The sequence below is a fragment of the Pholis gunnellus genome (assembly GCF_910591455.1).
Source record: "Pholis gunnellus genome assembly, chromosome: 14".
Lineage (NCBI taxonomy): Eukaryota > Metazoa > Chordata > Actinopteri > Perciformes > Pholidae > Pholis > Pholis gunnellus.
The window spans coordinates 4,222,810-4,244,819 of record NC_136541.1 but is presented as its reverse complement, the minus strand read 5'-3'; the positions used below and the strand labels follow the sequence as shown (position 1 = coordinate 4,244,819).

At 42.5% G+C, this 22,010-nt stretch overlaps 3 protein-coding genes across 3 annotated transcripts; 2 read left to right on the top strand and 1 right to left on the bottom strand.

The window, feature by feature from the left end:
* Positions 1-168: 168 nt before the first annotated feature.
* LOC306705728 (MICOS complex subunit MIC26-like) lies at positions 169-1,019 on the top strand (the record flags this gene model as incomplete). Its single annotated transcript, XM_079172557.1, has 1 exon — positions 169-1,019. One exon carries the CDS (start codon positions 169-171, stop codon positions 793-795), a length of 627 nt encoding a protein of 208 aa, XP_079028683.1. The 3' UTR covers positions 796-1,019.
* Positions 1,020-1,318: 299 nt separating this feature from the next.
* Positions 1,319-5,254, bottom strand: eif3f (eukaryotic translation initiation factor 3, subunit F). The gene is made up of 8 exons (XM_079173853.1): positions 5,136-5,254; positions 4,659-4,729; positions 3,618-3,697; positions 3,389-3,526; positions 3,194-3,285; positions 2,278-2,414; positions 1,956-2,069; positions 1,319-1,632 (listed from the first exon to the last, which is right to left on the bottom strand). The coding sequence occupies exons 1-8, from the start codon at positions 5,245-5,247 to the stop codon at positions 1,555-1,557; spliced, it is 822 nt and encodes a 273-aa protein (XP_079029979.1). The 5' UTR covers positions 5,248-5,254; the 3' UTR covers positions 1,319-1,554.
* Positions 5,255-7,144: 1,890 nt separating this feature from the next.
* On the top strand, positions 7,145-15,584 carry kcnj9 (potassium inwardly rectifying channel subfamily J member 9; the record flags this gene model as incomplete). Its single annotated transcript, XM_079173544.1, has 7 exons — positions 7,145-7,454; positions 8,599-8,812; positions 10,157-10,358; positions 11,138-11,330; positions 11,556-11,753; positions 13,294-13,424; positions 15,318-15,584. The coding sequence occupies 7 exons, from the start codon at positions 7,145-7,147 to the stop codon at positions 15,582-15,584; spliced, it is 1,515 nt and encodes a 504-aa protein (XP_079029670.1).
* Between the last annotated feature and the right edge of the window lie 6,426 nt (positions 15,585-22,010).

Here is a 22,010-nt window from a genome sequence, read left to right as displayed (position 1 = left end):
ATGTAATTATGGTGAACAACCCGTATATATAAAACCTTTCCAAAGACATTATTCTCGTTGATGTTTGTGCTTTCCAAGCGTTTGTCAGACGCGAACAGAAAGGCGACGTGATTATCGCTTCGAGTAATTATAGCCACCAGTAATGTCCCTCCTCAGACACCGTAGTGAATGCATGGGCCCGCAGGGATCATGTTGAAGGTGACAGGTAGCGCCATGCCGGGTGCTGCGAGTTTGTTGCTGAGCCCCGTGTTCGCTGCTACTCCTGCCGGTGACGGAGAGACAGAGACTCCCGCTCCTCTGCTCCGGGACGAGCTGACTCTGTACAGCGCTCCTCCTCCGCAGAAGTCTCCGTACGAGGAGCCTCCTGAAGCGGGTCAGCTGGAGCAGAGAGTCGCCACCATCAGGAAGTTAACGGAGCCATACACGGGCTGGTGTCGGGGCACCTATGACCAAATTAAACCCAAAGTTCAAAGTGCTGTCAAGTTTGGGAATGACACCTACGCCTACTTGAAGAACCCGCCGAAGGACTTCTATCCCCGGGCAGGAGTAATCGGCTTCACCGGTATCCTGGGGCTGTTTCTTGCCAGAGGCTCCCGGGCGAAAAGGCTCATCTACCCGGCGGGCCTGATGACCGTGAGCGCCTCCCTCTACTACCCGGAGCGGGCTGCGGCCATCGTGAAGTCGACCGGAGACTCCGTGTACGACCGCGCGGTGCAGAGCTACGCTGCCCTGGAGAGGATGGTGAAGCCTCAGAGCAAAGCCGAGAAAAGCACCGACTCAGATATCAAACCCTGAGGACACCAGTGTGACTTAACAAATATTGTGTGATTCAACAGATTGACATGTGCTACCTGGACAGGCTGTAATCGTATCTGCGTGACTTCCTCATGCCCACTTTCTTGCACTAAGCTTCACATGTAACTCAGGCCGGGCATGGCCTGTCACAATGTGAAGGATTTAACTATGCTTCTGATGTGAATGTATATTTATGTAGAGAATTAATAAAAAAAATAATCAACTGTCTTCTTGTGTTTAAGTCTTTGGACATTTTGTTGGTAATATACACCAATCAAAAGAATAATAATGTAAAAATATCTTGATTGTCAGTTCATACAAGTTTGTCTTCCTTGACTTATTATATTTTAGTTTTGGACACAAAATAAGCAATTTTAAACAACACTACAGGCTCTGAAATATAGTTTTATAAGAGCAAATGATTAACCCATTATTAGTCATGTGTCTAATAATCAAAAATTAGTAGAATCATCAGTTGCTGCTCTAGAATGTCAAACATGAAAGCTGTGCTAACAGTGATAACTGAGCTCTGGGACATTTATTAAAAAAAGCCAGATTACATTATTAGCAATACAACCTTTTTCATCAACGTTCATCAGCTATTTGTGAGAAATTAAATTGCATTATTTGTAGTAACATTACCAAAGATCTAAGGGTTAACACGGTATGACTGTTAAACATCTTTATTCATCTCAGCCAAAAAAAAAAAAAAAAGAATTATAAAAAATTAAATATGAATCACTTCAAATGAAATCCGCCTCAGAGCAGCACCAGCTTCTCATTCAGAGCAATCTGTGCTTGGGTGAGGTTGGACAGGTAGGTCACCATCAACAGGTCCTGCAACAAAAACAAAACAGAGCGTTTACATTTGGTTATTACGAGCATGTTCATGGTGAAGTAACATGAGTCCAGATGTAACAACTACTCGTGTTCCTATGATGGTTGTGTGTGATGGACAAGAGCTAAGTGAAGAAGAATTAGACAAGAGGAGCCAGGAGAGCAGGAACAACAGGAAACAAAGCCTGAATTTATGCTTTAGTGCAACAAGTACATTGAGAATGGAAGGCTGAAGGAGATTAACTAAATCCAATGAGACAAAAAACAAACAGCAGTGAGAAATTAACATATATGACGTTTTCTAGCAGATGAAGAGCGCTTACATTGATGTTGGAATTGAGCATGTTCTCAAAGTCCTCGGCTGAGATGGTGGGCACCTTGTTGACCAGGTCCATCAGGAAGCGACCCACGCTGTTGTCTGCCGCCACTTTGCCAGACTGAGACAGATCAAACAGCATTAGCTCTACAGCCACCATAAACCTGATTACTTCACAAATGATCTCTAGAGACACAGCAGCGCTGGAACAGGACCAGCAAAAAACAAACAGCAGAGGGTGTCGCTTTGTCATTTCCTACTCTTACAAACAATGGACTAATCATATCTGATTGAAGTCGCGCCATCGGTCCACTTGCTCCAACACTCACCACAACGTCGTCGATGTATGCCAGCATGGTGGTCAGCATGTCCTGTACTCTGGCTGCAGAGCCAGCCACCTGGGACAGGTCAGAGGTCAGCCCCTTGGTGCGACTCGGAAGTACACGCGTCCTCTGCAGGAGGTCCACTGCAACAAACAGTTGGGATTGTTAGAGTGCCGAACTACAAATACCAGCCAAGTACGAAGACAGTTAGAATAAATGATTTTGGCATCATTAGGGGCCGTTATCATGCCGCGGTTTTTGCTCCGTCATCCCGAGATGAAAATAGTGCAACTTTTGGAACGCATGTCATGTGACAAGGAACAACCAATCACAGCTGGCAGATATCTTTTCGTTCTTCCATAAATATCAGTTTTCGGCAAACACATGGAGGAGAAGTTAATCATTTTAGTGCGGGATTACCCGGAGCTCTACCATCTGTTCCACAGATTGTTTTACTTGGCGTACACAAGGACTGAACATCCGGTTGAAAGGTCAGCCAAACTGAGCAGTAAAGCTACTGTGCAGGATTTACGGCGCTGGAAATCCACTTATCTTTGTTTAGTTTAGTCAATGAGGCCTACCGTTAAATAACCGCAACTTCATTATCATCGTTGCGGCCGAAGTCAGGTTTTGGTTGCTTAGTAACGGCAGGAGCAGCAGTAGTGCAACACCCCACAAGCACCTTGGGTAACAGGATAAAAGCAGCATGGCTGGTGTTTTCAATGCGTTTTCAGCAACGTATGAACGACCACATAGGCAGTATCTTAGTTGATTTTCTATTCACAAGAAAACCTTTACGTTTTTAGACACTGCAAATAAAACATTTCTCCCCGATGATAAAAATAATATCACGATAAGAGATATTTAGCCAGGAAGCATTTGTTTCCAAACAATCATCTTAATGTACTGTTTGTATTCTTACCGCCTATCCTCTCAGTGTCATAGTAGACGTACTTGACAGTCAGTGGGGTGAACATCACACCAACTGTCTTTCCTGGCACACCCATCTGTGCGCTGTGAGAGAGATACACAAGAACATTCAAACACACAGTCTCAATCTGTAGCTGATCACACAACAACAACAAAACAAGAGTCTACGACAGGAATATCAGCCCACCTGACATAGGCGCGGATGCTCATCTTGCCACTCTGCAGAGCTGTATCCATTGTCAGGTGAATGGGGTTGGTGGCCTCGCGGCTGTAGTACTCGTGAATGAGCACCGAGTGTTCTGTGATGTCAAAGCCAGTGGCGTACCTGTGAGGACAGATGTCACTGTGGTGAGATTTGTGTTTTTCTTCTTCTCTAATTCCATCTTTGATATTTAAAATTCGCTCAACTGACGCACCATCCGATGATGACCTCGGTGGGCGACACCCTCTTGTGGAGCTCGTACATGTTCTTTGCAAACTCCATGTCCACAGCAACCTGTTAGCAAAGAGGACCACATTTGACAAACATCTTTCCTCTTATACAATGCAATATGAGGCGGCCATCTAGCTCAACCACGTTTATTTCTTTCACTACTTATATACAATATCTACCACCATATTAAGATGTCCAACAGTAAACTTCACTATCTTGCAGGACATATTTCAGAAAAGTAGGCATTGGATTATAACTATAGATTCATTAATGTGTTCACCACTTGTATGTTGCAGCTGGTAAAAGTGGAGCTAAATGTAATCACTGTATATACTTTGTACTACATCATAGTTTATTTGTTTATTTTCATTTTGTATTAGGAATCTGAAGCTGAAAAGTAACTGGGCAAGGCAAGTTTATTGTAGAGCACATTTCAACAACAAGGCAATTCAAAGTGCTTCAACTAGTAACTAATATTGTTAAAGAATTGTAGTTAAGTAGAAATTGCAATATTTGTTGAAGTATCTCAACATTGTACTTAAGTACAGTACTTGAGTGGCCTAAATGTACTAAGTTACATTACACATTAGTTCTCTCTCTTAATATTGCTCTCAAATTGTACCAGATTGATGCTTTTAACTTTAAAATGTTTGACATTTTAATGCTCCCTCTCGGGTCCACCACCAAAAAAATCCTTTAGGGAACACAGAAGTACCTTCTGCAGAACGAGATCATGTAGAATTTCCTATCAAATTCCCATGAAGCCTTGTCATACCAATACAAGACTGAATGACATAATCATAAGTAGTAAGATGAAGGTCCAAGGTTTTAGATGAGTAAAATACCTCTTGTGTCTATATAATGTTGGAGTTTGTGATTGATTACTCAGTGTCTGCATAGCAATGTCCCATTAAGGCTGACAAAACAATCTGGAGAAGTCTGACTGTGTACTAATGACTGTTCATGTATTAAGCCAAGCTAGGTTTACCTACAGTCTGTGAGTAAAATGAGTTTCAGAACTTACCTCATCTTCAGACTCATTGTGGGGGACAGAGAAGCAGTTGGTCACCTCAATAGAGTGCTTCTCAATAGTACCTGTGAAGGACAAACGGTAAAAGTTAAAGTTGGGCTTTAGTGTTGCGCTAACCGCCTTAGCATTATTAGCTAGCAAACAAGAGGGTACATGGGAGGCTAGAATAATGACGACCAACGTCAACAACAACGTTCAGTGCTGGTTGATATGTGTCATAGTAGTGAAGAAATTAACCAGAACGGTTAGATGACTTGGCAGATATTGTTTCCATCGTTATCATTTGAGCGAACAGACAGCTGTTATAAGAGACGCTGCTAGCTAGCTGTTTTGGGGGTTAGCTTTTACGGGACTGACTCCAAGCCGACATGTGTTAGCATCGACGCTAACATTAGCTTCGAAACTAACGTTAGCTGGCTAGCCCGTCAACCTGTTTCATCACAAAGCAAAATACCTCAACATTCTGCTTACCCAACAGGGTCCCGATAACACGACTCGCTCCCTCATTTCTCCGCTCGTAAGAGTCGCAGATAGAAGCGAGAACGACGGGGTGAATCTTCACCGCTGGCCCGTACACCGACATCTTGGAAAAGGACTGACGGACGTGGAGTCAGTGAAGACATATACCACCACCTAGTGGCCGGAGGCCGAACAGCGTGTCTTAATATAAACGCTAATTATAATCAAGTCACTGATACCGTTGATGATACAATTTAGTGTGTCTGCATCAGATATCAGGAGAAGTTATTCTAAAAAAAGGCGTTTTTGCATATTATTGCACGGAAGAGCCCAAAATAATATAAATATAATAAATAATAATAATCTATTTGCATTAAAACGAAACCATTTAAGCCTATTAACAATCGAATTAAGCTATAATATACTATGTAATTTTGACCAGACCTTAAATACAATATATGTATGATATTACATTTAAAAAAAGCCTTTGCATGTTCCTCAGAGGAGGGAGATGACTCTGTTATTGTAATGTTGTAGGGCTGTGCTGATGACAGCATCCTCCGCTGCTCAGTGGCTCCACACCTGACTGACTCCATCAGATGCACAGATGATGGAGCTCTCTACGCTGCCGGGTTATTATCCCTTTGCCACCATTTCGCATGTCCACTGCCCGACTCATGATATACAAACGCCGTAATAATTTCTCTCTGATTGTTTTTTTGCCGTTTTTTTTCTTATTTCCCTCATTTTTCATGCGCGGCCGTTCGGCGGATGGTGTGTTCGCCCTCTATTTATTGTGCTGAGTGGTCGGATCGAGGTGGTCTTTTGTTTTCTCTCTCTCCTGGAAAAGCGAACAGGAGCGGATAGATGCTGTGACGCTGGTAAACACCAGAAATGGGTGTCATCGAACCAAGGCTGCCAGTCGCGGTTCGCTCTTGGAGCAGATTTTCGTTTTTCTTATGATAAACCATCTGCCCAATCCAGGTCTTACACATCAATACGTTGCTACACTGAGCAGGTAAGATTTTGATCATTCTTAGCTGTCTGACAAATAGTCCTCAAAGCTTAGCCGTGGTCGGTTTTCTGTATTCTATTGGCTGGCGAACAGACACCCTCTAATAGAGGCTATTTCTGATCCATCCATCAAGCGTAGTGCGTCATCTTGATTGTCACCATCAGTCTCCTCTTGCGTGCATCCCCCAATTGTCCAAATGGACGCACATCGTGCAAAATGCTAAAGAGGACTAGGAGTCCATTTTACTGTGCGAATAAATATAAAAAGCACTCCACAAACGTACAGTATTTCAGTTTCTCTTATTTATATGCCACTTATGTAAGAAATCCCAGCAGGCCTGCAGCATGAACCAAGCACATTTAACAAAGCAGTAAGTGCACTTACACAACACAACACACACACACACATGCATGGACCACACACACACACACACACACACACACACACACACACACACCAAGGCGCTTTATGAAACATGCTAAACGGTGGAAGTGGATCGACTATGCATATGCCACACTGTGCGCCGGGATTAGCAGAGAAAGTGATTTATTCTCCCTTCACCTCTAATTTCTAAATTGTAACGATTTCCTTCTTTATTTTTTGCTCACTTTGCTTTTTAAAAGAGGTGAAATTATGAAACAGGCAGAGACAGGAAGTCAGATCTGTGTGGCAAGCAACACAGAAGCTACAGGCTTAGTTGTTAATATAAATAAAGCTGTATCTTAAGATAAATGAAAGGGACTGAAAAGCTCCTGAACTATAGGTGCTATTTCTTTAAAAAAAATTACCTGTCGGTGAATTAGTGTGACAGCAAAACAGCTAATCGATTTCAGGATTTCATGTGATCATTGTGTTCTTCTCCTATGTTCCAGGCTTCAGTCAGGCAAACAAATGGTCCAATCAATAGCCTTTGGACAGAGACTGCCATAGGGAGGATATCAATAACACACTAATACACCTGACACACACACACACACACACACACAGACACACACTCACACGGGCCATGGCGCTTGAGAACTCGGTGTTCCCCGCCCGCCCGGACTCTCTCTCGCTCCCTGTGGAGGAGAAGGGGGAAGGGGAAAAAGTGGAGGTGGCCACCGAGGCCACGGCGTCCCCCGGAGTCTTCAACCTATCGGAGGAGCTGGGCCCCGTCGACACCACAGACACGGAGCTGCCACCTCCGCCCTTAGTTAAGGTCAAGAGGTCGTTCCAGAACAAGCTGGCAGAGCGGGAGGCCCAAGCCAATGAGCCCCGCAAGAAGACCGAGGGGCCGGAGAAGGAGAAGGAGAAGGAGAGGGGGAGATTCGGGTGGCGTGAGTGACTCTGCATGTGACTTCCTTTCCTTTTTAATGAAGAAATAGATGTTGATTAAGAGATTTGGAGCTCGTGACTGACTCTGGATTCCACATACATATACTGTGTATTGACTTCTTCTATTCCACAACTTGCAATTTGGACCGTTCTATAGAGGTTCATCCCTCAGCGATTTTGACAGTCTTGCACATATTGTTTCTCCAGTCACTTTGTTGGCTCCAGTTTCTCTCCTCTTTGCTGTACGTCTTTGGCAGCGTTCATTGTTTTTTGTGCGACGATACATGCAAGAGGCACAAAATTAGACAATCAAGCCACAGCAGACTTTTTCCAAATTCAAAAACATGTCCAGTTTTGGTGTCGCTTTCTTAAAGAGCAGTCAAAGAGCAAGGACTTTAAATTCATACGAGAATATCAACATACAGGAAGACGTTTATAATGAAAAGGCAGAGACACTGACATTTAGGGCTGAACTGTTCCTTCAAACCTTATGACTTCATAGGTTTAGTAGGATGCATACTGACTGATACACTGTTGTTGTCAAGGCTGAAAACAAACAAAAACTAAACCATTTTGCATTCTACATATGTCATACTCTCAGTTGTGTCTGCACCCACAGTAAAAAGGCTCACTACAAAGAAACAACAGGTCCCTTTAGGTTTGTACAGTAACTAAAGTCCAATGAGTGTTTGATGGTGTTGTCCTGTCGCACTTCATCTCCTCTCTTTCCTTGTCTGTTTTCATTTCCGTGATGCCTTCTTCACCAGCCTGGCTTTCTCTCTGAGCCACCGCATCCCTCTGAGCAGTTTTGTCCTCCTGCCACCTTCCTCTGTTTATCCTCCAATCTCCTCACGTGCCTTCATTCAACTCGCATCCTGCGACTTGCAGTCAAGAGTTGTATCTTCAAACGGCGACACTTTTCAGTAATGTAGCAAGGCGTCCGTGTTCACGTTTTTGAAGTATTCTAAAGGGTTTTGAAAGGGTTTCTTGGAACACAGCCTTATGAAACTAAGACACCTGTTAAGACTCATCTTCAACCTTGTTTACATCGTAGGAAAAACACTAATACTGCCCGTACATATACATTACACCCAAACTTCTGTAACCACATTGTGTCGCTTTTTCTCTCTCTCCGGCCCTCGCCAGGCCGGACTCGGCGTAAGAGACAGCGCTACGTGGAGAAGAACGGTCGCTGCAACGTGCAGCACGGTAACATGCGGGAGCATTACCGCTACCTGACCGACATCTTCACCACGCTGGTGGACCTCAACTGGCGCTGCTCGCTCTTCGTCTTCGTCATGGCCTACGCCGTCACGTGGCTCTTCTTCGGGGCCATCTGGTACCTCATAGCCTACTGTAGGTAAGACTGTCGAGAAGAGGAGGAAGACGTTTGTTTAGTTTATTTAGAGCGAGATCAAAAGTCCTACAGCTCAAAAGGACAAAAGCATTTGTTTTATTTTAAAAATAGCTTTCAGACATCGTGGCCAAATTTGTATTATCAAAAAACAGGGCTTTCCTTTTCTGTGTGCTTTCTTCTTTCCTCATTCTTGCTACTTGAAGGAATAGTTTGACATTTTTTGGGAATGTGCTCATTCACATTTTTTGAGTTAGATGGGAAGATTGTTACCACTCTTATATCTGTATGATAAAGATGAAGCTACATCAGGGAGAAGTTAGTTTAGCTTTGTTTAACCCGTACAAAAACTGACGGCTGATTTTTTTCCTAACCTTCAGACAGAGTCAGGCTAGCTGTTTCCCCCTGTTTCCAGTCTTTGTGCTAAGCTAAGCTAACCTTCTCCTGGCTGTATCTTCATAAATAACACACTTAGATGAGAGAGATATCGATCTTCTCATCAAACTCTAGGGAAGAAGAGCCAATTATCATATTTAAAAAAAATGTGCATTCATCACGCAATCACCAGGAGGCCACACTACCTTTTTAATTGCTCAAAGATGGAGGATGACCACTTCTTTGAGAGAATGACCAGTGTTGCGAGACATTTCTGCAAGGATGGCTTAAAAGAGCCCGACATTTCAGCCAAACAAAAAAAAGCAGATGACAAAGCAGTATTAATGTCACAGTGTACTTCATCATGATGAGTTACCTCTTGACTAGATGTGTCTGCTGGATCCGCCGCTCTAATTAGCTAACGTATTCGTCTCGTAAAAATCGTGACCTCTTTATATCAATTACAGGCCACCTTAAGCTGTGCCAGAGAGCTGTCGGTGTTATTGCAATCCCTTTGGTCACCAACACAGGTCAATACAAATCATATATTATATAGACTACTTAACACCACTTTCCTTAATGAGCTCTCCCTCTCTGGCCGGAGCTGTGTTAATCAGGACCATTAGCGTAGCGAGTAGTTTCAAAGAGAATCTGCCAACTCGTCGTGGCTCAGGACAGATAAACCAGCACAGTGAAGACGCTGCACGTGATGATTTACGATGGAAAAAGTAGGTTTTTGCAGCGTCAACAAAAAGTGATAGCGTGAATCATTATGGTTAATATGAGGATTACTTCGATTCATTATCAGAATTAGCTGAAAGGAGACGAGTCGTCGTCCATATATTTCTGCACCTCTGTTCTTGGAATATAACTCTTCACGCTCTCTGTCTATTTTTTCCTCTTGACACCCACTCTGTCAACCTCCCCCCTCCCCCCTTTTCTCACACATTCTCCCCCTTTCTCCCCCCCCCCCAGGGGTGATCTGGACCATCTGGAGGATGAGACGTGGACGCCGTGCGTCAACAATGTCAACGGCTTCATCTCGGCCTTCCTCTTCTCCATCGAGACAGAGACCACCATTGGCTACGGCCACCGCGTCATCACCGACCAGTGTCCGGTGGGCACCATGCTGCTGCTGCTGCAAGCTATACTGGGCTCAATGGTCAACGCCTTCATGGTGAGACTGAGAAACGGGAAAATCACTTTCAGAAAGCAGTTTCAAAAAAAAGGATCAGATTCAGTTGAAGGTATCATGTATTCTGATTAATGTTGTTGATAAAGAAGATTATGTTCATTTAAAGAATGCATCTTACGCAGTATTATTTTTACGCAGCCTAAATAATCTAAAACAAATATAAATGCTGTTTGACCTGTTTGATTACAATGAGGCCTCCTGTTCGCTCAACTAAATCAACTAAATAATTAATACACATTTTCTTTCTTGAGCCTAGAGAGAAGCGTGCATGCATCAATACCGTGCAGACAAAATTACACTAATTTGGTGCAGATGAAACTCTTCCTGAAAAAGAATATATATACATAAAAAAGGTGCTGATGGAGCTCGATTTTTCCCACCATGTAAGCACTCTTTTGATGAGGATGGATCCCACGCGCCGACGTCCGAGCAGAATCATGTTTATGCATCTTTGCTGGAAGCATGCCATATTAGTAACTGGGCTGTTTTACTATTCATGTTAGATAATGAGTCTGAGGTCAATTCAAGTGTCACTACTGCGTTTTAACACTGAACACTGGAAATAGTCAGCTCAAAGTATTGTTTGTCTACATCACTGTTAATTATGAAAAACAAGAGAAGTCATTAATTTTTCAATAATCCTCTGCTTCTCCGGTTACCGCAAATATTTGATTATTTTGCTCTGTGTGTCTTTGAGTTTTCACCTCCCCCCTTCCTTGTCCCCCACTCCCCTCCCCCCTCCCCCCCTCCTCTCTGCGCAGGTCGGCTGTATGTTTGTGAAGATCTCGCAGCCCAACAAACGGGCAGAGACGCTGGTGTTCTCCAAACACGCCGTCATCTCTCTGAGAGACGACAAGCTCTGCCTGATGTTCAGGGTGGGCGACCTGCGGAGCTCCCACATCGTAGGGGCCAACATGAGGGCCAAGCTCATCAAGTCCAAGCAGACGCAGGAGGGTGAGACTGCCAGATTAATCATAGCATGGGTGCACATTTTACACTAAAGGGACTAGCATGATGGCAACCACAACTTCTACTTGTAATATTACTACTTTAAAACAGCTACCAGAGGTGGAACACATATTTTTTATGAGTAGAGTCTATGGTTATACTGTTATGACTCAAAAGCGCTCATCTCCTCCTTTTCCGTTTCCTCACCTCCTGTTTTGTTGTCTCCTTCAGGCGAGTTCATCCCTCTGGACCAGACAGACATCAGCGTGGGCTTCGAGACGGGCGACGATCGTCTCTTCCTGGTCTCTCCGCTGGTGATCTCCCATGAGATCGACATGCATTCGCCCTTCTGGGACATGTCGCAGGCCCAGCTGGAGAAGGAGGACTTTGAGATCGTGGTGATCCTGGAGGGAATGGTGGAGGCAACCGGTGAGGATCGTGTCAAACGTTGTTAAAGTGAAGTAATAAGAATGCAAACATTAAAATCGTCCACCTGCCTTTGGTAATGCATTCCCCCTAACATTTAGAGGCAGGTAATCTTAAAAGTCTGGCAGTTTTGAATAACACAGATAAAATAATCAACATAAAAATGACAGAGCAGGATATGTTTATATGTTACGTTTGCATATGAGATGTGGAAGAATGAAAAATGTGCTGTTAAAAATCACTGTGCCGTGAATGATTACTGGAAAGTGACAAAAATAAATGCATATATATTTAAAATGTATTAAAGTACAAGCCATATAAACAATACCATTAACAATGTTTTATCACCTCAAGGGCTTTAAATGATTTGTTGTAGATTAAAAAAAATAAAAGAATGCATTGTTTTGTATGGGAAATAATGCCTTGCAATTTAATTTGGCTGTAAAGTTGTAATGGCCTCTACGATGTAAATGCATGTTTTGCTGCAACAACAAGTATTGAGCATTAGGAAATTAATCTTGCAGATGCATAAAACAGTCTGATATTACAGTAATACCGTCACTGTTTTACAGAAAGCAAACCCTGTCCAAAGCTGTCCATTAGAAAATGAAATTCCCCTTCCAGCATATCTGAGTTTAGATCTGCAATTTATTGTTTGAGAGCGCTCCATCTCTTCTCCGTCTTTCGGGAAGCTTTTAGGGCCTTTTGATGCTGCGATTACACGGGAAATATACATATATATTTAGATACAGGTATATTCAAGTGAATGTGTTATATAATAGGAAACAAAACTGGAGAGTAATCACTGGAGCTTGTGATCTTCAGAGGGACAGTTTTGAGCTCTTACACTGTACGTTCTCATGACTTAACTGTTTTAAAATATATTGGTATCGAAGATTAAAAAGTGTTAGTGTGTGCAACAAGCAGGCAGAGACACCACCCAGATCCCAGAACAGTTAATGTGTGTCAGCGAACACTCTTCTGCCCTCGAGCAAGGCACCGACCCCTTACGGACTAACTCGCTGTTAATCACACTTATCTCTGCTCATAGATCCCCTCAGACGTGACACATTTAGAAGCAGAGTTTGCGACGTTCGTGGCCGTATTTCAGAGTCTGACAGGAACAAATAACGAGTTCCCTGTACCAGGGAATGATTTAGACGGGCCCTGTTTATCTCTTTGCTCTTTATCTCATATTGTCTTATGTCAGATTCATTCTGAGAGGATGATGTACTCAACTGATCCTCACCGTTTGGCAGGAATTCAGTGTATCAGAGCTATTCATGATGCGTCTTCCATGAGGTAAAGGTGGCCTCTCTGCCTACTCCAAATATTGATTCCCTGAGTCAGAGTGCGGGTAGAGAGTTACAAGGAAGTATAAGTATTCATATGAAGACACCTCGCCAATTTAAATAGTTTGTGACTAAATTAATGATCTCTGCCAGTTTCAGGTGTGTTGCGTTGACATTGATTTTTGCCCAGTTCTTTCCTCTCCTGCATCACGAGGGTGCTCATCAGTGTTGCTGTGTCTGTGTGTGTGCAGGCATGACGTGCCAGGCGAGGAGCTCCTATCTAGCGGAGGAAGTCATGTGGGGTCACAGGTTCAGCCCGATGATGTTGCTGGCAAAGGGCTTCTTTGACATCGACTACGGAGCCTTTCATCACACGTTTGAGGTAAAGGGATTTCCAAGCTGGGGACAAACTACAGGCTGGGAGTGTTTGATTGGGTCAAGCAGCTCAGGACTTTTTTGATGAGGGCTCATTTCGGTAGCTCTAACTATTTAAAACATTTAATCCTAAATGTCAAACTGTGATGACTGTTAAACATTTTATCGGAGGAGGCAAATATGCCAGTTCTTCCTCCGACTACAAGTGTTTGAGTAAGTTGTTGTCCCTATTCCTGTCTCCGCCTACATGTATAACCGAGTTCTCGCGCTCGTTCTCCCGGGGATGTTGAAAGGCATGCTGGGAAATGCAGGAACTCTAACTGAAGTTTTTATTTCATGTTTATTTCGGTAGGGACATAGCATGGACCAATGCCACACACCGCAGCTTTCATAATCCATGCCTATCCTTAGATGGGCTTTTATACAAATGTACACAGAGAGCACAGACACTAGCACAATAACATGCTAAAAAACGAATACAAGAAGTACTTCATCACACATTGCTACATGTTTGACCTCTCTTTAAAACTGCTTCAAACCGAGTTCAAAATGAATCATCAATTAATCATTTTGACTTCTGTGGGTGAGTTGATCTCCAAAGCAGCTTGTACTCGGCGTTAGGCGATGCTGGTGGAGGAGAAAAGGGGATACTGATCAAGTAAACTACAACATTTAAAGGAATAGTTTACTTATGTGTTTTCTTGCTGAGAGTAAAGTGAGAAGATCGATGCCACTCTGATATTTGTCTGTTAAATATGAAGCTACCACCAGCAGCTGGTTAGCTTAGCTTAGCATAGAGACTGGAAACGGGGACAAACAGCTAGCCTGGCTCTGTTTGACTTCCTGTAGTCTACGCTGTTTGCACTGCAACTTCTCGAGATGACAAGATCCCGATCTATAGCGCATGTCATTAAGTGGATGGTACAAGTGCATTTAGGGAGTGTCCATGCTAGTTAAACAGCACATAATATGGACGCAAAGTACGCCGCAAAGGGGTTGTATGTTGTCACTTAAGTAATCATAGGTGTGTTTTAGGGTGTAACATGAATTCAAGCCATCAGAGTGTCATATCCCACTCCCTTTAAAAGGCCAGGTGCTCCTTCCCCTGGCACTTTGCTATTTAATTGGCCTATTCAGCAAATTGGAGAAACAAGCGTTTTTTTGCTGAGGAAACACATCTGCTTGTTTGCGAAGTGAAAGCATGCAGGCACACCATTTACGGGAGCAGCGGACCCTCCGCTGTCTCCCAATCCCCTGTCCCTTTAACAATTCCATTTCACTGCACACGAGCAAACACACAACAACCTATTTAACTGACGAGGAAGGCGCTGCTGCACCTCCCTGTGTGTTCACCAAGCGGAGTGTACGGAAAATACTGTGCCATTGACTTTAGACATGGCTTTGTTTGTCATTGGCTCATTGGCTTTCTGCTGCCTCAAGATAGCACTGCGCCAACAATGCGCCTGACCACACCTCGTTTAAAGACCTACACGCCCATGGGCGCACAGATGGGCTCAAGTACATTTGCTCCACACAACCTGAGCACTGGGCGGGAAAATGACAACTGCGTAGGTCTTGAAACCAGCTGTGACAGTCGGGCTGAGCTGTGTGCCGCTTTTCGCCGCTTTTTTCGCCGCTTTTCTGTTACCTCTGTTACCTGTTACCCTTAGACAGAGCCAGGCTAGCTGTTTCTAGTCTTTAAACTAAGCTAATATAATAAAGCTCAGATAAATCTCATCACAGAAGCAAATAAGTGTATTTCCCAAAATGGCTAAAATCTAGCTCAGTGAATGGGGCTTCTTTTTTGCCATCTTGGCAATGCTAATCTCTTCTTTAAGTGGAAATCTGAAATAAGAGTTTAGTGATTTGACCAACTCTACTCGTTTCCCCTCCTCCCAAGGTGGACACGCCCTCCGTCTCTGCACGTGAGCTCTCATTGGCTGCGGCCAGGCTGGACGCTCACCTCTACTGGTCCATCTCCAGCAGGCTGGACGAGGAGCCCACCCTGACCAACCAGGCGGCCAAGCAGCCGGACAGCGGCTCGGCCAACAGCAAAGGAGGGGAGCCGACCTTCATCGTGGGAGAGATGACGGACATCCAGGAGCAGACAGGACTGGGCGAGCTGAACGGCAGCGTCGCCACCGACCAGTCCGAATCAGAGGCCTAGAACGGACAATGTTTACAAAGACCTTCATTTTAACGCCACCTCACCACAATTTGTGTTTGCAAATCTTTTCTTTCAAGGCAAATGAGTAGTTTCATTGTGCCCAGTTCTACAGTATATGCCATATCTTATGTTACCATATGAAAGCGTATTTCTTGATATTTTGTCTTTTATTTCCATGTTGATCTTTGTTACAAGTGTACTGTATGTGTGCTATCTTTTTTTAATTTTTGTTCTTCGGTCTGTGTTGTTAGCTCCAATCACCCTTGCCTATATCTACATTTAAATGACAAAACTATGCTTTAGGTGGAGTCAACACTAGTATATCCGGTGGACCACGGCAGAATGTTGCAAAAAAGATGACAAGGTGGTTGTTTGTGCAGCGTCACGTGCGTGGATTGTTCACATTTAAAATAAGTGCCGTGCATAGACGCTTTATGTTCACCTGCGCATGAATATCACTAGATGATATTGAAGTATAGACTGAAATGGTAGTGACTTCAAATTATTTTAGATGCAAAGATTGTTCTGAGGTTTATTGTACATCAATCAGGTGTTAACATGGTGGGAAAGTAACACCGGCCCACAGCCGCTGGTATATTTGATACTCTGGTAGAAACTTCATTTGGCCACAAACCATCATGTGGTGCTAGACACAATGTTTATAAATATATATTTGGCAGACAAAAAAAATATAAAAGTTGCCAGTGGACAACAAATCTGGTTTCCTGTCCTAGGTGTAAACTATTTATTATCTTCTTTAGGCACAGAGTATATTGCTTGTTTGTTAAAGAGTAACTTAAAGGAATATATTTAATTTTTTGAAGTGGGGTTGTGTGAGGGACTCTTTCATAGTCAGTGTATTACTTACAGGGGATGGCAGTCGGCACGCCCCCGGCTTAGAGAAACAGACAGGAGCACCAGCACGGGAGCAACACAATGTGCTTCTGTGGACATCAGCAAAACGTGTTATAGCCACCTACAAAAGAGTGTACGGCATATTTGGAATATTTTCACCGCTTTACTTTGCCGTCAGACAGCCCTTGCCAAATGGGGAACTGATTATCTATTTTATCTTCAAAGCCACCAGACTCCTTTGACAAAATAATCCAAACTAACCCTTTAAAACACCAAAGTCACACTATAACTCATACAAAACTAACCGATCAAAGCAGCGGCAGGAGCAGCTGCTCCTGTGTTCTGCAAGGTAAACGTACTGCTTTTGTCAGTGGAGTCTAGTGGCTTTGAAGAGAGAAAAGATAACAACCTTAATTTCCCATCATAGAAGGGTTGTCTGACGGCAAGGCAAAGCCCTGAAAATATCCTAAAGGTAGCGTACGTACACTTTAACTCATATTAATCATTTTAAGGTGGGCCTTTCTTTTTAGGTGGTAAAAATATGTTTTTAGCTGCTGCCCACGTCAACAGCAGCACATCGCTTTGCTCCTGTACATCACTGCAGCAACGTGAGAAGTTAAACCAGACGAGGTCACGATTTAAGTTACTCTTTAATAACCCCCAGTATGAATTAGCTGACATTCCTAACTGCACTCTCACATTATGGTGACTAGAGTAACCATCCACAACCTTTAACATATAGAGAGGGGACAACTCGAGTGTGCCTGTGGCTTCGTTTCACGTTCAACGTGTGTAGCACAAGGATTATCTATCTTCTGTTCCCAGCCGAGTAGAAATTAAAAGCACAACAGTGTCCTGCTCAGTTCAGCCCAAAAACCCCTGCTTCTGCTGCTGTGTAGATATGTGGCCATTTTTACTTGATGTTTTTAATATGTAATACAACTAGAGTTAATAAACTGCAGTATATTACAGAAAAAAACTTTGTGTGATATTCTGCGGAAGGGCTCCATACATAAAAGTACGCTATATTTACATACTGTGCGTACTGAAGCGTTGATATGAAAAATGTGTCAGAATGCAGTAAAGAGTGAGGCTTAACCCTAAATGATATCATAGGACATGGACTAGGTCTTAAACATAACAGACAGTAAAAGACATTTGTCTTCTACTTCATTACATTTCAGAGGGAAGTATTGTACTTTTTACCTCACTACATTTATTTTAAAGCTATAGTTACTTGTTACTTTGTAGATGAATTGTTGTTAAACTACTCAACAGTACAACAAGTTAAAATGAGCATCACATCCACCAGCTACAACATTGAAATGCAGCAGAGACATTGATGCAGCCTCGATAGTATAACCAATATATAACACAATTACAGGGACAGTGGTAATGGAGTACATTTACATTGCGGTATTGCTTCTTTTACTTAGGTATACCTGAATATTTCTTTCTTCACTGTATTAAAATACATAAAAGCAATTACTGGTACTTTTTGGCGTATGGAGAGTCTACCTAATGTATTTTTGTTGTTCAAAGTGATGAATTATTACTGAATCATAAGTGAGGAGATTCACAGAGTGGACCAATTGATCATTAGGATACTAAGGAGACTACTTTGTAGAACACAAGTACACACATTTGTTCCTTTTTTCCTTGGTTTTTATGTCATGTAGTACAGTACAGAAATATATTAAGTAAAGTGCATTTACTCGAGTAAAAGTAGCAATAACACATTAAATACTTTATCACAACTAAAAGTCCTGTATTACTGTTTTTTAAAGTAAAACTACAGAAGGCAATAAAGTGTACTTAAAGAGTACTACTACTATATTCTTTACAGAATGGCCCCTGTCAGTGTTACAGAATTACAATATAGCACATCCATTATTGATGCTCAATGTAATACTTTCTACTGTATACAACGTTTATATTTAGCCGGGTAGTTCACCAATGCTACATTTTAAAAGCTGAATATGACAAATAACTATAGCTGTCACATAAATCTACTGTAGTAAAAAAAAATACAATATTTACCTCTGCAATGTGTGAAGTAGTGTAAACCTCAAAATTATACTGAAGTTCAGTTGTTGAATAAATGTAATTTCCACCAACGGAAAATATATAAAAAGCGTGATCATTTTCTCAGCCACAGGCTGAAGCTGCCTTCCTGCATTAGAGCTGCTTTCCCTGTTTTGACCTGCCAAGGGACTACAGATGCAAATGAGCTTAACGCTATAATGTGGTACGGTGCATCAAATGGTGACATTTATGTTTTAAACTGTACATGGTCCCTTTTAAATAAAATAAATAAAACCTCCCCCCCCCCTCCCCTTATTTTGTACAATCCATGAGCGATGACCTAGTCGGCTACTATTTGACCAATGGCCCATATTGAACATAAATTGAAGCTCCGCAGTACGATGTGTCTCATTAGAAATTCCAGCCTGGGATCTCAGCAACCAGGAGAAGAAGTCAGCATATTTGGTTACTAGGCAGAATCGTGGCTTTAAAAAAAAAAAAAAAAAAAAGCCACATTAAATGTCTTTCTCTGTCTTGGCTGCTAGATGGCGTTAAAGATCCCATGCATCTTCCTGCAGCCAGTCACACTCAGCCCTATCGGTGCGTTATGAGACGGGGTCCCCATCTCAGCTGTCTCCTAGGCAACCAGGGCTGGGGACAGGGAGAGGGCAGAATGTGTGTGTGTGTGTGTGTGTGTGTGTGTAGGTGTGTGTGTTTAAAATGGACCCTCACAACTGATGGGGGAGTTTATGAGGACTGTCAGAGAGTTGATGTGACTTCATAGTTTGATATTTGTGTAACAATGGATGATGATGACGCACTGCAGTGACCTTCAGGTTTTAGTTTTTTTTTTAACGTGTTACAGTAAAATCGAACATATTTTAGTATCTTAAATAAGTCCTTTTTTTGGTCACTAAACAGGATGAAACAGGACAGTTAGACCTCAATATAACGCTGGAAACATCTCCAGCAGGTGTGACGTTGCTTTTAGCTTTCACCTCACGTCGTGTGACCGGAATCAGACATGTTTTGTTCGGGAGTGAAAGGCTAAGTGCAAGTTTGATAGTTTCCAGTGATTTTCAGCTCGCCCTTAGAGTTGAACCCCGTGTGCCATTTCCAAGTTCTAATTATGATTTTAATGAGAGGCTGTTTTGCATGATCCCCGCTGAGCCGAAATCAATGTTTCTCTTCATGGAAGGAAGTCATGACAGTCTTGTTTCAGAACAGCGAGAGAGGAGGAGAGGAACATTTTAAAAAGGGAAGGAATCACCTGCATCACTCTGACCACCAGTTAGTCCAAGACAAATAGAAATCTACACAAAATGAGTCTTTCAAACTAGATTCGGCAGTGCACAGAACTATAATGTATGCTAAGTGCTCTGTGTACAGTCAAATGTAAATGCAAAATCTATGCCACGCACAATTCTATTGACAGTTTTAAAAAAAAGCTCAAGGACAGCTCAAGCCTGAAACTAACGGAGAATCGTTATATTAATATGCTTTATGGCTGTTGGTGGAAAACATTGTTTGCTGAAGCTTCTCTAATCAATATCTTTTATTAACTATGGATCAAATGCCTATGTGTAATGAGCAGCAGGCAGCTCCGATGAATCCACTGTAAACTACCTGTCCAGCACAAAACAACTGACAAAGTTAGCAACACACTGGTGAACATATAGAGTAAGTGAGTAAAGCTTTATTTATATAGATTTTTATAGTTTACAAAGTGTGCGAACGCAGTTTAACAACCGCAGTGCGACAGAGCAAGGACATTAATTACCAGAAATTGCGAATGCAACCTAAACCAAATTGACTTTCCAGACTCTTTGTGAGTGTATAAGAAATCTTTTATTTAGTGGCCACATATTTTGGTGGAGAATGCTAGCCCATAACGTTAGAAACTACGAGCTAGAAGTCACTAGATGCTTACAACTAGGTTATCTATGGTCATGTACAGAACCACAAACACCATGGACTGAGAGGTTATTGAGTTAAGAAGTGGGAGCTACTAACGCGAGTATTTTTGATCAGTCCAGTGCTCGTCAGCACGTTCAATAGCTCGAAGCCTCGGTGTCTCGGTTTAACAAGTGACCGTGTTAACTGCTCTTAGTGATGGCAGCGGTTGCAAACACCAACAGAACTTGTGGGTGTCCTCTTAAATGCCTGTGATTAATTTAAAATACTTACTCATCTGTGCTTATTATCTACGAGCAACCACGGATGGATTCGTTAAACTGAAACCTGTTGCTCTGAAAGGGTTGTAATCCAGTCCGAATTCTGCAGAACTTGAATCCGTTGTCCGATGATCGATTCCGACACGCGAACGCGCAAAAACCCAGACATTTTAATGGTGTCAACTTTTTTTAACTCAATGTTTAAAGCTTGCTAACTCGCCTGGACGGCTGAGGGAAATACGCCACTTTTGTTGCCAACATGCAGGCGCATATTTTTGATGATGACGTTGGCAGTAAAAGGCTCTATAGCGCTTTTTAAAACACACAGCAAGTATAAATAAATTACAATATAAAGCAAAATGTGGGACAGAACAAAACTGAAAATATAAGAAAGGGCACAACATTTATTTAAAAAAGCTTGCCTATAAGCCGCTTAAACCAGTACAAATCTGCAGCAAATCTGATAGATTGGGGAAAATAACTCCACAGGGTCGGGGCTAAAACAGCAAAGGCGTGATCACCTTTTGTCTTGCAGTTGGTGCTGGGAGCCATAAAAGACAGAGGCTTGAGGATCAGTATGGTCGAGAAGTACAATGAGGAACGAGGAGATCAAATATAGAACTGGGGGCAAGGTCATGCAGTTCCTTATGTGTAATTAACAGGCAGTTCGAACAGCTAGTTCTAGTTAATAACCCTCGCGGCTGCTTTCTGAACCAACTGTAAATGATTTAGAGCAGTTTGACTGAGACACGTGTAGAGGGAATTACAATAATCTAGACTGGTGGAAATGGAAGTGTGAATTAATAGAACCACGATTTTTGGTAGAGAGGATACATCTGATATTTGTTATATAGCTGAAGAAGACGGGGCTGGATGAGCTTAGTAACTTGGTGGTCAAGTGTCGTACACACAGAGGACTAGAGCCAAAGAGAATCCCTCGAGAGTTAGTGGACACCAAAACACAGCTCGTCCACCTTCCCAGCCTCGTGTTTATACTCGCTCTCATGCGACTGCGGTGTAGTTTGTTTATCGCCTAACGTTAGCTTTTATACTTCTGCCGATTGCATTCCGTTAAATTAATGTGTTCCAGCTGTTTTCTTATGGTGTGTGTATGACATCATTCAGCTGAAACATGTTTTTTAATTTGTTTTCAAAATCAGTTATATGAATTACCTCATGTACTAAGGACTTGTATTGTCACTAAAATGGTTTTAACTTCGGAGAACTGGACTGATTATTTTTCCTGCTGCATGTAATTTATTCATGAGCGTCTCCTTACTGCATGGACCACAAGGCTCCGCCACCATAATCTGTAACATGGCCACCAACCTTCCTCAAGTCTCAAACAAACCGAGACAGACTTCCTTTCCCT

What these genes read in the sequence shown, in the direction of transcription:
- eif3f (XM_079173853.1), bottom strand. Translation starts at nt 5,247, where the DNA reads ATGTCGGTGTACGGGCCAGCGGTGAAGATTCACCCCGTCGTTCTCGCT. An exon ending in TGTTATCGGGACCCTGTTGG is followed by an intron (nt 4,730 to 5,135) that starts GTAAGCAGAATG and finishes TGTCCTTCACAG; the next exon opens with GTACTATTGAGAAGCACTCT. An exon ending in CATACATCGACGACGTTGTG is followed by an intron (nt 2,070 to 2,277) that starts GTGAGTGTTGGA and finishes GATCTGTCTCAG; the next exon opens with TCTGGCAAAGTGGCGGCAGA.